A 14877-nucleotide genomic window follows, 5' to 3' on the forward strand; every position below is an offset into this window, starting at 1 on the left:
GCCAGTTTCATCATAGCGCTTGATGGTTTTTGCTATTACACTTGGTACGCATTCAAAGTTTTAGTAATTTTCCAGACTAACTGACCTTCAGTTCTTAACCCTGTAAGAACCAACCCATCAAAAATAGCCAGAAAATTCAGATTTTTTGCAAGTGAGATATTTATTAAACCTCATAACAAAACGCCCTTGTTTTTGCTGTATCATGTTGTGTATGATATATATTTATTATATATTCATTATATATGTTTTGTATCATATTTGATACATTGGGTGTTTTTGGCAACTTTTTGTTAACAAAAATGTTAATATTAGACAAAAGCTTTGTCCATAATATTTTGAAATTATGGCAAGTATTGATCATGTTGATGAAATAGAGGTCTCAGAAACCCATGTATCAAATATGATACAAAGAGCGTTATAGGGTTAAAGTAATGAAGTGCTCTAATTTCTCAAGCTGATTGGTTCTTACCATAATATGGATTCTAACAGTTGTCAAATGGGGCTGTCAGTTGTGTACCAACCTGAGTTCTGCACAACACAACTGATGGTCCCAACCACATTAAGAAGCCAAGAAATTCCACAAATGAACTCTGACAAGAAAAAAAAATTCAGCGAGAGGTGGCCAATTATAAAGAAATAGTAGTGTAACATATAATACACTACTAGAATTCAGATTGGCGACCAATCCAGGGTATATCCTTCCTCTCGTTCTGTGACAGCTGGGACGGAGTCCAGCTCCTCAGTCACGCTGGATAAGTGAAAGAAAATAGATGGAATAATATATAAAATATATTTTATATTTAATTAAATGTATTTTGTATGTATGTGGTTAAAAATGATGACTTAAATACTGCACTCTGTTTGTGTGGGTTATAAAGATAATGTATTATTATTATTATTATTACAAAAATAAATAGTCTGTAGAATAAAAATAAAGTCTGACATAAAATAACTCACCTATGCTTCTTCACATATCAGTGACGTTGGTGTCAGGAGTGTTGGTATGGAGAGGTCGGAGTGCGACAGCTGAGCTTGAGCCAGAGGCCTGATCTGTTTGGCCTGGTCGGGAGATGGAAAAAGTGTTTTAGCATACATATGTACAGAGGGTCTGCCTGCACTAATTACATGTTGGCTAAAAAACTACAAAACATTGTTTTATGTTAGAAATTAAGCTAACTAACACTAGGAGAATCTTTCATGGAGACTTTCTATGAATGTAATTTTTACGTGTGTCACTTTTCTTTTTTGAAACACAGACTTTACTTTTAACAAAGCTAGTGTCTCTTTCTCTTGCAGAGGCACAGCTCTAGAGCTCAGTCAGCTAGGAGCGCTTACACCTGGAGCAAACCAAATCATGAAATAAGGAGGGGGGAGGAAGGGTCAGATGCTGACTTGATTTTATCCTTTGTTGCCAAACAGAAAACAAAACTAATGCTAGAAAACATACATGTTTATAAGTACCTTGTGAAGCAAACATTACTTTATGGTGATAAGTTATTAATTTTCATGGTAATAACAACAACAACAACAACAATAATAATAATAATAATAATAATAATAATAACAACAACAACAACAACTAATTGAATGTTACTCATGGGGCTTTAGAATCATCACCTTCCTCCCCTGCACCCCTGCCAGCACATGTGCGCACACCAAAGCATAAAGCACAATCAATCATTTGTCATTATCATTTAAAGTAATATACAATACAGGCATCAATGTCAGATAAACATGCAGTGTAATCTTAACATTCCAATCATACTTTTTGTGTGTGAAATACATGACATGTATAAATGAAATGTAAAGACAAAAACAAGTTGTAAATTGTAATTTATGAATCATTGTTAATATTTCTACTGCATACAGGTTAAAGTGAACAGGTACCTGGGGGAACACATGGACCAGAGTCACTTTCTGAAGGAGTACTGGATTGCTCTTGTTCAAGAGATGTATTTATGATGCATTTTATGATCAGGAAGACCAAAGTCAAGACCAAGACCAAGGCAAGACCAGCCCACTAAAACAAAGAACAGTGATAAACAATGGGAAAAAACAAAACATTTATAATCAAACCTGTCATAAATGTTGTATTACCACAGGAAACAAATTACCTCATTTCACATATCACATTCTCACCACACCACTTTAAAAAAAAACGAGTTTACTTACCTGAGAGAGAAAGTACCAGTCCTGAGATTTGTTCAGTCTATCCTGATATGAGGTACCATTTTCTGGTTCACACCACTTCAGTGGGGCAGCTTTGTCAGCAGTTACATACCTGCCTGACCAGTCAGTCATTCCACAAGAAAAGTAGCTGCCATCAAAGAGCATCAAGATCATCCACACAAATGTAGGGACGCAGCAGTGAAAGAATCGCTTTGCATTGTCTGTGTCACGTGAGCACTTCAGTTCTTGCATTGAAGCCATCAGCACATAAGCCAAGATTCCAGGAATGATGAAAAATGTAGCCACAAAACCACCATTCAAGTATGTCCCTTTACAGGGGCACTCAAACTCTGTCTGCACTAACCTTTCCAAGACCGTCAAAATAAGGGCAAACACAACATTTGATGCAAGTGGGCCATTTTGAAATTCTCTTTTCACTCTTTCCAGCCATTCTTGTTTTCCTTTTTTATTCGCTTCTGCAGGTATAGACAAAACCAAACATTAAAAGTCAGAGAGATAATAATTTGATAAATCTAAAGATACTTTTTCTGTGATATATTAATGCTAATCATAAATAATAATCCCCAGACTGTAATGCTCATTAGACATGAATTACAAGTTAATCTCAATATTAACCTGATGATGGAAAAAGCATGTGTACACTACATACACTAAAAAACACTACAGGAGTCATGTAAAATCCAGTTAATTTAATTTTGAAAAAAAAAAAACTGGAGGAAGAGGCGGGGTGCTCGAGAAGAGAAATGAAAAACACTGGGGAGGGTGTTAAATAAATGACACTGTACTTAGATATTTCTATTCCATTTCTCTGTTTACCAAAATCCTCAAAAACCCCACTAGAAATGCTTTACATAAATAGACATGAACTAATTGTACAGAGAGCAAATATTGGGATTTCACTGGCACTGACAAGATTAGACATGAAACAAATTAACTGGCATTTTTCTTTCAAATAAGACCTGTTGCCACTAATCAATCCAGTTCTTGTGTAATTTATCACAATATGTTCTTTCTTTCAGAGGAAATTATAGAGCCTTTCCATCTACTTCCTTTTCTTAAGAAATGGCTTCTTCATGGCCACCCTTCTACTGAGACCATTACTGATGAGGCTTCAGACAATATTATGGTTTAACTGAAGGGCACAATACATCTTTCAGGTCCCATGTGAGGTTGTTGCTCGATTTCTTCCATGACTTTCAGATACTGCCGTAGGAGGTTTCTTTTAAGCCTACTACTTCTTTTGTCATCCACATGTCCAGTTTTTTCAAATTTACTTAGAAGTCCTGAAAAATTCTCCAGTAAAAGTTGAAGTACTGATTCAACCTCTACTCAAGTAAAATTGAAAAAGTACAGGCTCTGAAATGTACTCAAAGTAAGAAAGTAAAATGTAGCTCTTTGGAGGATGTTTCTAACAGCTATTTTTGTGCAAAGATAATTGAATATTGTGATATAATAATAAAATAATATTAGTAGATGGGAATACAAAATTTCCTTCAATCTAAATATTAATTCTAATAAAGGTACTCAGCTTGAATCAGTAAAGTAGACCATGAGCAGAAAAAAATAAATTATTATTCCCCACCACCTCATGTTGCCACATTTAGTCACATATGTCTTGATGCATGCTCAATCATCCAGGTAAGTAAATCCCAAAAGGTTGATTCTGTTCATCTGGACGTAGCGTTTTGTGGGAGATGGCGAAAGAGGCCCCTTCCTAGATTCAGAGATGGTCTTTCCCTTTTCACGTTCTTTCACCATCTTACAATGCTGTGATTGCAGCCATTCCCCAACTCTCTGTGAATGGTACTCATGGACATTGATCAGTGGTCTTTGATCAGTGGGTTTTAGTCAGTGGTTGTTGATCAATGGTCATGAGAATTTGCATAATTAAGATTAAGGAACTGTCCTCCCAGCCCATCTTTCCTTCAGTGGGCTGGTTTCAGTCATTATGCAAATGTACTGTTTATAAGATTGGGGAAACCTGCAGTCAGCTGAGACTGAAGAAGTCACTTGGATGAGTGACGAAACGTTTCTCCCACAGAAAATGCTACATCCAGATGAACAGAATCACTCTTTTGGAATGTCAAATTTACAGACCCAACACCCGATTTAAAAACTTGAGGACTTACATGTAAGCTTTACATTTCCAGTTTACCAAACACGACTGAGCAGTCATTACCTTTAAATCTCTTCTTCCTCTCCTGTCTTTCCTACAGCTTTCTCCCTCTCTGAGTGAAGTAAGCTTTCTTTCTTTTTTTCTCTCCCTGTGAAATAAAGCAGCTGGACCATAAGCTAGCAGAACACTGTGCAAAAACCTGCACAAACAGTTTGTGTTTGCTGAAGTTTGTTGAGCTGATAGAAACGTTTCATTTGAAACACTTAAGAAAAAAGAACATTACTCCCTCTATGATCCACTCGCTCTTGCGCATTGGGCATGGAGCCAATTCAGTTGATTACGCTTCGATTTCAACCAACTAGACGTGGAAATAGTGATTATTTACTTTTGTGAAAAAGTTAAAGATGAGTGTCGTTAAATTACCGTGCAGTTTGTGGGTTACAACAGAAAACGATACAATTATTCTCCAAAAGTTGATTCTGTTCATCTGGACGTAGCGTTTTCTGGGAGAAATGTTTCGTCACTCATCCAAATAAAGAAGTCATTTGGATGAGTGACGAAACGTTTCTCCCAGAAAACGCTACGTCCAGATGAACAGAATCAACTTTTGGAGATTTATTTTCCTGGATGATTGAGAATGCATCAAGATGTGATACAATTATTGTTCCCACGTGGTATCGAACAGGATTATTTCAACACACCGAGGACGTTTTGACGAACGATATAATACTTTCTCAACAAGAAAACGGCTCTGTGTTTGTTTCCAGACGTCCTCTAAAAATACAACTTGCTCTGATTGTTGCACATTGCTAAAAGTTATATCTGCTGGAAACAAAAATACACCTTTCTGAGTAGCCTACATCTTTGAAAACAATTGTCTATTTTATTCTTGTAAAACACACTTCTGTATCTGAACGACAAGAATGTGGGATATTGTTTGTCCGTGATTTGGATGGGGGAACAGATTGTGGTAGGGTCAGCCTGATATGTTCTGTAAGGAATAACTACCCTGGCACAACACCGGCACAACCGCAGCTTATGGACTTCTAAAAAAGCAAAAGCAAAAAAAACAGCAACCCATTTTAAACCCTGAGTATGACACTCCTGTGCCCATTCTGAAAATGTAAGGAGCAGAAATTAGATATTTGTTTTAAAATACCGTGAAGAAAAGTAAAACATTGTCAGAAAAATAAATACTCAAAGTACAGATACCTAAAAATTGTACAGTAACAAAGTATTTGTACTTGATTACTTCTGAACTTGGTACTCTCAGTTCATGTCAGTTCATGAGCAGTAAAACAGACATAGGGCTTTGTAAAAAATATTTTACAAACCCTAATATAATATATTACAAATGCTTCTTTTTCAACAATTTTGTATATTACTGATTCTGATTTACATTTTGATTTCTGAAGAAAATTATATACATTACACTTTTCTGCTTTGTAAATCCTTTTGATGTACCAACTGTATTATAAATAAAATATATAATAAAATAAACTGCACCAACCTCTAAACATTTGATCCATTCCAAATATACTCTACTACTTCTTACACGCTCTACCCTGTGAGCACCGACAAAGTATACAACAACTGAAACTGAGTTTCAGTTTCTCATCTTAACTATAATGGGACACGCCTCTTTTCCTCTGTTTGTAGTTTGCTTCTTTCTAGTTTTATATTTATTTAGCATTGAGAAACTTTCTCTATGTATTGTCAAAGTGAGCATGAAAGGCTAATTAAAAGTATGTAGCCCTCCTCTAAAATACTGACAGACTTAACAAAGTCTGTGAAGCTGGATTTAAGAAATAAGTGCTTAAAGTTTTTAGAACATGTTTAGCCACATCTTGTATATATAAATATGTACAGTGCTCGGCATAAATGAGTACAGCCCACCGGCGTTCACCAGTGCTGCCCCTGAGCCTTTTCAAAGTCCGGTGTCACATCACAAAACTTGCATATCTATGCTGCCAGACAATACCCCATCAGCCTTTCCAGGCTGAGGGATAAAAATGACGGTTCACTATTCTTCTTATGACCAGCAGGGGGCGACTCATGATTGTAAAATGAAGTCCTCTTGTGGTGAAGTCTATACAACCATGGTCTCCTTGGCTCTATGACCTCAGTAAACATTTTTCTCATGAGTTGATCTGCTCTGTTGCCAGTTCATATCTCATTTAATCATTTTGTTAATTTTAAGAATTTCAGCCCCTGTTATAGTCAAAAGGAATCTTTAATATGTAGTCTATAAGTTTAAGTCTGTCATGACCTATGAGAGTATAAGATTGCAACAAGATAGAAGTTGAGGGAACTGTAGGATGAAGGTGGCCTGAATTAGAGTTTTAAGATTTTACATATTTATGAAGTCTTTTGTTGTTGTTTCTTTCTCCCCCCCCAATTATGCACTCTAGACTCTTTATCAGTTGCTCCTTTTGCAATGCTCTGTTATATGGTTCAGACCATTTGGCTCTGGAACTTTGTGATTAGCACTTACATAGCTCCCTGGCTAATCACTCTCTATACAAGTTATGTATTGGACATCCTAAACAGCAGCATCACCCACACAGCTTTTGGGAAAATACAGAGAACCATTTTAATTAAATTCTCTTTTTTGCTCTTTTTTTCTTGTGAAGAGAAAACCCACTGTTTAAAAAGTCTACTTAGATTTATTTCAGTTCTTTTGTTTGGCAAAAGATTAAAAGTACAAATAAACTGCTCTTTTAAAAAGAGGATCAGATTTGACAAATGTGATTTTTCAAATCTCTGAATTCTCATCTCTATTTAGATTATCGGGTCAAACGACCATCATACATGTTCTAATAAAGTTCTAAGAAAGATGAAATACAGTTTCAATAACCTGTCAAGGCTGTCATTACAAATTAGGACTTTAGTGACCAAAGGTTAGTCACTTAGTCTGTCTTTGTCCTAGCACTTTACATCTACAGTGAAACATGGAAATGAGTGGTTTAGACTCCTCTTTATTTAATTCAAATCACTGTTGTTGTTGTTGTTGTTGTTGTTGTTGTTGTTGTTTTTTACAATATTCAAATGTCCTTCTTCCACTTCTAGTATCCGTGTGTTCTGAGGGTGTAATAAACAACTCAAGGAAACGCACGAATCACTCAAGTCAAAAAAAATATAAGTTTGTTTCAGCTGCAGTTTCTGACAATTTACAATTTATCATGTACTAGCACAGGACAGACTACCAATGGGTGCACTAAGCCTTACTCCTAATAATCAGAAACAGTGATAGCATTGACATGACAGATGGCAGTGACCTGGTTTAAATATTTAGTCCTGCATTATTAAAAATCTTTGTTTTGGTGGTACACTCTAAAAATTAAAGCTGACATTTACTTAAAATTTTTGATGCAGAACAACATGAGGTGAACCCCATACTATTAAAAGATGTTCCATTTTTAGGTACAAAAAATGTCTATCCAAGCTTACAAATAATTTGATAATATCTCACTTGCTTCTGAAAATAAATATCTCTTTTCTTAGAAGGACACCCCTATGGGGCAACCCCGATCTCTCTCATTATATTGCCGACCCAATATTGTGGGGATGGAAGGACAGAAATATTCGAACTGCTGATGACTTATACAATAATGATACATTTATTGACTTTCAACAACTAAAGGAAAAATTCAAACTTCCAGGACAAAGTTTCTTCAAATTTCTACAAATAAGAGAGTAGGTCAAAGAGAAATCCAAAGGGGCATTCCCTGAGATACCAAAGAAACTCCTCTTGAAACCCATCTTTGCACTAAATCATGGAAGTCAACAAAAAGAATAGCATCTTTTACAGGGTGGGCCATTTATATGGATACACCGTAATAACATGGGAATGGTTGGTGATATTAAAGTCCTGTTTGTGGCACATTAGTATATGTGAGGGGGCAAACTCCTCAAGATGGGTGGTGACCATGGTGGCCATTTAGAAGTCGGCCATCTTGGATACAACTTTTGTTTTTTCAATAGGAAGAGGGCCATGTGACACATCAAACTTATTGGTAATGTCACAAGAAAAACAATGGTGTGCTTGGTTTCAACGTAACTTTATTCTTTCATGAGTTATTTACAAGTTTCTGACCACTTATAACGTGTTCAATGTGCTGCCCATTGTGTTGAAATTAAGTGGCGAACCGTCCTACCTTTGTGACTATTAGCTAGACAAATACTCTGACAGGTAAAATTAAGGTAAAATGAAGTGCCAAACCATCCTACCTTTGTAAATGTGATCTACGAGCATATTTTAACAGCTAAAATACAGTGGCAAAACATCCTACCTTTGTTAATAAGAGCTAGAGACATACTCTGATGGATAAAATGAAGTGCAAAACCATGCTATCTTTGTGAATAGGGATGGGTATCGTTTAGGTTTTATCCGATACCGGTGCCGGTGCTTAAACGGTGCTCGAACCGGTGCTTAAACAATGGAAAACACAAATTTTGTCCTAAAATCTCTCATGTTTAGCTGTTTTTTTGTAAAAAGATAACAATGTTAGCCTTTTCTGCAGCTAGAGGGCATATATGAGCTGTGTCCCAAAACGTCGGCTGCACCCGGCCTTCGCGGTGTACGTGGGCCGGGTCCTTCAAAGACCGAGAAGGCCGGAAGTGCGAGGCTGTGAAACTGGACGGTCTAGCCTTCAGATCTGCGTCACCGCTGTCTCGCTGGAGTTTAATAAACTCGGCCGTCTGCTCCTTGCTATTTAAAATATAACAGGACACTGGCGTAAATTCTCGACCGTTTAACGTTTATTGAGCTGTGTGAAAATCCCGGAGGAACCCACCGGATGGATTAATAAAACTTTATTTAATCTAATAATCTAATAACTTTGATCTCAGCCAAACCGATTTACTCCAGAACAAATAAAACACAGAAAAAAGGCAAACAATTACATTTTTAAGTTATCAGAGTGACTTGTATATCATGTTTAACCTGAGTAGCGAAAGAGCGGGGGTCTGAAAACGATGAAGCCTGGAGTCCGCTGCTCTCGCCGGCTGGAGTGAACATTGAACCCCCCCGGCTTGCCATCGAGCCGGTGGGTGACAGACGTCTCTGAAAACGTCGGCACACTTTTGCAAATATGCGATGTCTTGATAAACCAAGCAGATATTTGTAATTTACACCGCTACTTTCTCGCCTAAAAATATGTTAAAAGTTTATTTTGTGGCCCAGAAAGATTAATAAGAGTAATTGTAAAACTTAGTAGCGGCCGCCATTGTTGGCAGCTGAAATTTGGCTGGGCCGCGCTATGAATTCTGGGATATGGTGGGCCACGAAGGACACACCCGACCCATCCTTCAAATTCGGGGAAATGAAGGACACATTTGTCAGCCGCATTTGAAGGAGTCGACGAATTGGGACAGCCTTCGTCGACTGGCTGTGACATAATCGGCCTTCAAATGCGGCCTCCGGAGGATGCAGCCGACGTTTTGGGACACAGCTATGGTATCACTCTATCAAACAAGAAGACAGCCGCATGTAACTATGACAGTGTTTGCTAGTTCACCTTACATGCATTAATTTAATAACGTGGTTAGCCTACTCAACGTAAATTAAATACATTTTACAGGGTTTATTTATTGGATAAAATACGTTAAATGTCACCGTTATTATTTCTATATGATGAAGCTATTATAACTGCATTATTAAGTGATAAGAACAAGTAATCTGATGTCCTGTATATGACACTATAATTTGAGATACAATAAATAAAATAAGTTTTTGTACAAAGTATCGGTATCGGATCAGTATCGTCAATACCACCCTGAGTATTACTTGGTATCGGATCGGAAAGGAAATCAGTGGTATGCACATCACTACTGCTCAGGCTCGTTTTGTCCAGTTCAAACTTGTTCAGACCACATGTGCCAGTCATCTACGGGGTTTCCCACTGGTTCCCAAGTTGACTCAAAAAATCTACTCAAAAGTTGATAATCTTTGTTATGCTCTCTAGAAAATATTAGTTAGGACAACAATGGAAGAAATTTGTTGGGCAGACAAGCTTTTTTTAGGTTGTAAATGGAAAGTCTTTATTTCTAAGTCAGTTTAATTTGAAAACTTTAATCAAATCAACAATTACTAGTTATCGTTTTTACAGTGTGTGGAGGTGTTGTTGGTGGTTATGAATTTAATTGTTCCTATCTGTTATATATTAATGCAGAGGAAATCTTTTACGTGAATAACCACTACGGGGAGATTTAAACCTTCAGATTTTTTTTTTTTTTTCGCCTGTTCAGGTTTGGTTCTTTAGCGATCAGAATTATTGTCTAAAGGCCAAGAAAGATGCCCAACGGATTTACTTTACCAAATGAACCATCCCGGCCTTGCCGTAATGGTCTATTTGATTGGCCTTTGTTTTTATTGTTTATTTTATTTAATTTTCACTTGTTAAATATGGGACAGACTTGACTGGGGGAAAGAAAGGGGAGAAAGAAAGCGAAAGAAAAACAGTGGGGAAGAGGAACGGTGATAAAGGGCAAAAAACAAAACCAAACAAACCAAACAGACAAAAAATACATATCAATCACCTGGATCACCTGTTGAGAAAGAAAAAAGAGAAAACAAGCAAAAAAAAAAAAGAGCAATATAATAAACAACATCATCGCGATGATCTATGTGAATATAACGGTAAATACTAACTAGAAAGCGAAAACTTCTGAAGCAATTTTAAGTGTGCCTATGCCGCCGCTAATCAGTATAGTTTGCCATTCAAACGGCTACAGAGAGCAAAACTCAGCAGAGCAGCCATTCTCCACCATGAACTATGGTTAAGCCAAACACCGCTCGCGCCTCACAGATGAAGCCTTACAGTTTTGTGTAAAGATGAGGTGACTTTGTACAGCCCCGATTTGCAGACGCTGTGCGCAGAGGTTCATAAGCAGACCTGACAATGTTTGCATGAACACGCTTTGAAGCATTACGTTATGGACCACTTTTCACACATAGTTGCTGTACCCACACAGCCGGCTGTAGCTTTTCATCTCACAGCCCGACACATACCCAAAAAAAACCAACAAAAAACACCGGAAGAGAGAGCACAGACTTTACGCCTGAGAGGCGTGATTGCAGATGCCGCTGAGGTGGGTCCACCTCCCCTGCAGCGGCACTGCAGACCACGCCCTGCCACACACATCAAACACGTAAAATAAATATTTATGCACTTTTGCATTCACTTTTTGTTTTTTGTTATTTTTACACAGTGTTCTGAATAAATCCAGCTTTGTGTCTTCTTCCATTCTACCTGAAGTACGGGACAAACTGTGTTCCTTTTCAGCTCAATACGAAACATGTAATATTTTCTCTGAATGCGGGACGATTCCGTTTGCACGGGGCGGTTGGCAACCCAATAACTAACCTTATGAATACAATAAAGTTCACCATCAGTAACACAGCACCCACCCAGCTGTACGACTTATTGGTCGTGTCCAAATTCATGGGCTGCATCCTCCTGAGGCCACATTTGTAGACCGATTACGTTACAGCAACGCGCCGAAGGCTGTTCAAATTCGTAGACTGCTCCGAATGCAGCCGACAAATGCGTCCTCCTTTTCCCCGAATTTGAAGGATGGGTCGGGTGTGTCCTTCGTGGCCCACCATATCCCAGAACTCATAGCGCGGCCCAGCCAAATCAGAATCAAAATCAGAAAGGGTTTTATTGCCAAATGTTGGGCAGGTTTACAACATTAGGAAATTGCTGCGGTGCTTCAGTGCAAACATACTGTCATAAATTACGCTTAAATAGACATGAAAATAAGAATAAGAATTAAAAGTTAAAAATTAAAAGGGCTAAATAGATAGGTATATACATGATATATACATGAGTGCAGGTGGTGATCAGTGCCAAACATGGAATGATGCAGTCAACACAGCGTAGGGTCATGTGTTAGGGGTGGGAACAGTCATACGGTTATTGTCACAGACCCAGGGCCATGACAAAAAGCCCAAAGCTATGGGAATCATTAAAATTAATAACTAGGGTAAATCCAGGTTGTTCTAAGTTGAGCACACCCCTGTACGGAGATCTCTTCATTGGCTACCTTGTCAGGTTCGAGCAGATTTTAAGCTTCTGCTGCTCACCTACAAAGCTTTAAATGGATTGGCACCTTCATACCTCGCCGACCTTTTACACCTTTATGTTCCACTTTTATGCCTTCTAGTTTTTAAATTCTTCCTGTTTTTAACTTGTATTGTGTATTTTACTTGTATTGCTATGTATGGCTTTTATTTATTTATCTTTTTAGTTTCAAATAGCTGTACAGCACTTTGTTTAAAGGCGCTTTATAAATAAAGTTATTATTATTATTATCATATCTGTCATTCATACACAGTTATAGTTAGTTGTAATTTCTTAAGACTTTCTGTAACTTGTATTTTTGCCCGTTTCTATATTTCCTTTTTAAAATTGCCTATTTAAAATGTTTATTTTTGTATGCAGAGAGCAAAGTCAGCTGGAGTTAAACTCCTTTTTTGTTTGCACAAACCATCATAGCAGGTAAGATGAACAGGCACATAGTTCAATGCATGATTGAGGCACAGAAAAGAATACCATCATGTACCATCATGACAAGACCCAGCACGGTTTGTACCACCAGCAGATATAGAAAGAGGCTGACATCCAGAAGTCCTACCATTGGTTGGACAAAGCTGGACTGAAGGACAGCACAGAGGCACTAATCATGGCAGCACAGGAACAAGCTCTGAGCACAAGATCCATAGAGGCTGAAGTCTATCACAGCAGGCAAGACCCCAGGTGCAGTCTGTGTAAAGATGCCCCTGAGACAATCCAGCACATAACAGCAGACTATCCTACGGTGGTCGATAACCAAGCTAACAACCCCTGTGAACTTCCAGATACTCACAGACAAACTGCTGATGGCTAACCAACCGGACATAAGAGTGGTGGATAAGTAGAGGAAAACAGCTGTAGTGATAGATGTAGTGATATCAAATGATGGTGAGATCAGGAAGAAAGAACACGGGAAGCTGGAAAAATACCAAGGGCTGAGAAAAGAACTCGAAGAAATGTGGAGGGTGAAGGTAACAGTTGTCCCAGTGGTAATAGGAGGACTAGCTGCGGGGACTCCCAAGCTAGGCGAGTGGCGCCAGCAGATCCCAGGAACAACACCTGAGGTCTCTGTCCAGAAGAGTGCAGTCCTAGGAACAGCTAAGATACTGTGCAGGACCCCTCAAGCCCAGCCTCTGGTAGGAGGCTTGAAGGATAGACCGCCACCAGGGGCTTGAGAGGGCTGATTTCTACATTATATCTATAATATATATATATATATATATATATATATATATATATATATACATATACTTCATAGGGAGGCTAATGAAAATGTTCATATTCCTAACATATACTATGAAATATATATTGCAAATATATAGGTTTTTCATTTTTGTCTTCATGGTTATGCATACCCTCCACTATCCACCAGGTGGCACTACCTGTCATTGCTTCTCATTATGTTCAAATATAGTTTAAATGAAAATGAACCACTCTAGCAGTTAATTTGTTTATTGGGATTCTGTTTCAGTCATGTTGGCTTTGTTTGAATGGATCTCACCCTGAAAACAAAGTCTGCAAGTTTGTCAGCAATCCAAACTTTTTCTGTCAGTGTTTCCTTCATTTTGAGCCTTTTCACCTCACTGTCTCCACTCTTGGAATTGCTGTCTTATTGTTGAGTTTTTACCTTGCAATATAAATTGCCCAGACTCTTGTGAATTTCTGTATAAATAGTCACCTTTCTAAATCTCTTATCTTTATTTAATCAACTGATTAAAAAAAAAAGAATAACATGTAATGAGTGTGATAGTCTTTCAGTTTTGATGTATTTGTGTTAAAATTAGTAATTGCAGGGGAAATCGGCTCCAAACGTAAAGCACAGCCACAGCACCTGCAGATGTGTGTGTGATGTGTAAGTAACATTTTTACAGTGTACATCCTTGCTTTATATCAGTGATTTACATTGTTTGGATACCATACACATACCTGGTGTGATGTGGCAGTACACCTATCAGTCAAAGTTGCTATGCCCTTAACTCTAGTATTCAAAATGAATAAGATATTATACAAAGATGTAAACATATCTTTGCTTCCATATAGACAATGTTTTACAATTTTAAAAAAGTCCCAATAATGTTGCCTGTTTTTGTTTGCAAATGTCATATGCATCACGTTGACCACTGACAAAGCACTGCTATAAATTTTACATTTATCTTTTTATTTATTTTTAGATTTGTGTAGAACAATGAACTCATTATATTGTTGTCTGTGGTTTGTAAAACCATCCATCACAACTGTAAGCATCTATTTTAGAGATTAAAAATAATAAATTCCAAAGGAAAGACGCTCACAAGATAAGACATCATTTGCATGCATCACATCATGTGATCATACACCTAATAAACATGTAACACAATTAATGATTTCTTATTATCATCATATTTTTATTCAGTGAATATAGTGAATATAAATTGAGAATAAAATGCAACCAATGTTGGATAACTGTACAATGTACTGATGTGCCCCTTTTGTAAAAGATCTATGCAATTACTC

General features: G+C 37.5%; 1 protein-coding gene across 1 annotated transcript; it reads right to left on the reverse strand.

Annotated features, from left to right (window-relative positions):
* Window positions 1–923: 923 nt before the first annotated feature.
* Window positions 924–6657, reverse strand: LOC120714436. Its single transcript, XM_040000650.1, has 4 exons — window positions 5817–6657; window positions 2173–2645; window positions 1888–2020; window positions 924–1059 (listed from the first exon to the last, which is right to left on the reverse strand). The coding sequence occupies exons 1-4, from the start codon at window positions 5833–5835 to the stop codon at window positions 968–970; spliced, it is 717 nt and encodes a 238-aa protein (XP_039856584.1). The 5' UTR covers window positions 5836–6657; the 3' UTR covers window positions 924–967.
* Window positions 6658–14877: the final 8220 nt, after the last annotated feature.

This window comes from Simochromis diagramma, unplaced genomic scaffold, assembly GCF_900408965.1.
Source record: "Simochromis diagramma unplaced genomic scaffold, fSimDia1.1 OVJJ01000596.1, whole genome shotgun sequence".
Taxonomy (NCBI): domain Eukaryota; kingdom Metazoa; phylum Chordata; class Actinopteri; order Cichliformes; family Cichlidae; genus Simochromis; species Simochromis diagramma.

What these genes read in the sequence shown, in the direction of transcription:
- LOC120714436 (XM_040000650.1), bottom strand. An exon ending in ACTGGTACTTTCTCTCTCAG is followed by an intron (nt 2,021 to 2,172) that starts GTAAGTAAACTC and finishes TCTTTGTTTTAG; the next exon opens with TGGGCTGGTCTTGCCTTGGT. An exon ending in TGGTCCATGTGTTCCCCCAG is followed by an intron (nt 1,060 to 1,887) that starts GTACCTGTTCAC and finishes TCTCCCGACCAG; the next exon opens with GCCAAACAGATCAGGCCTCT.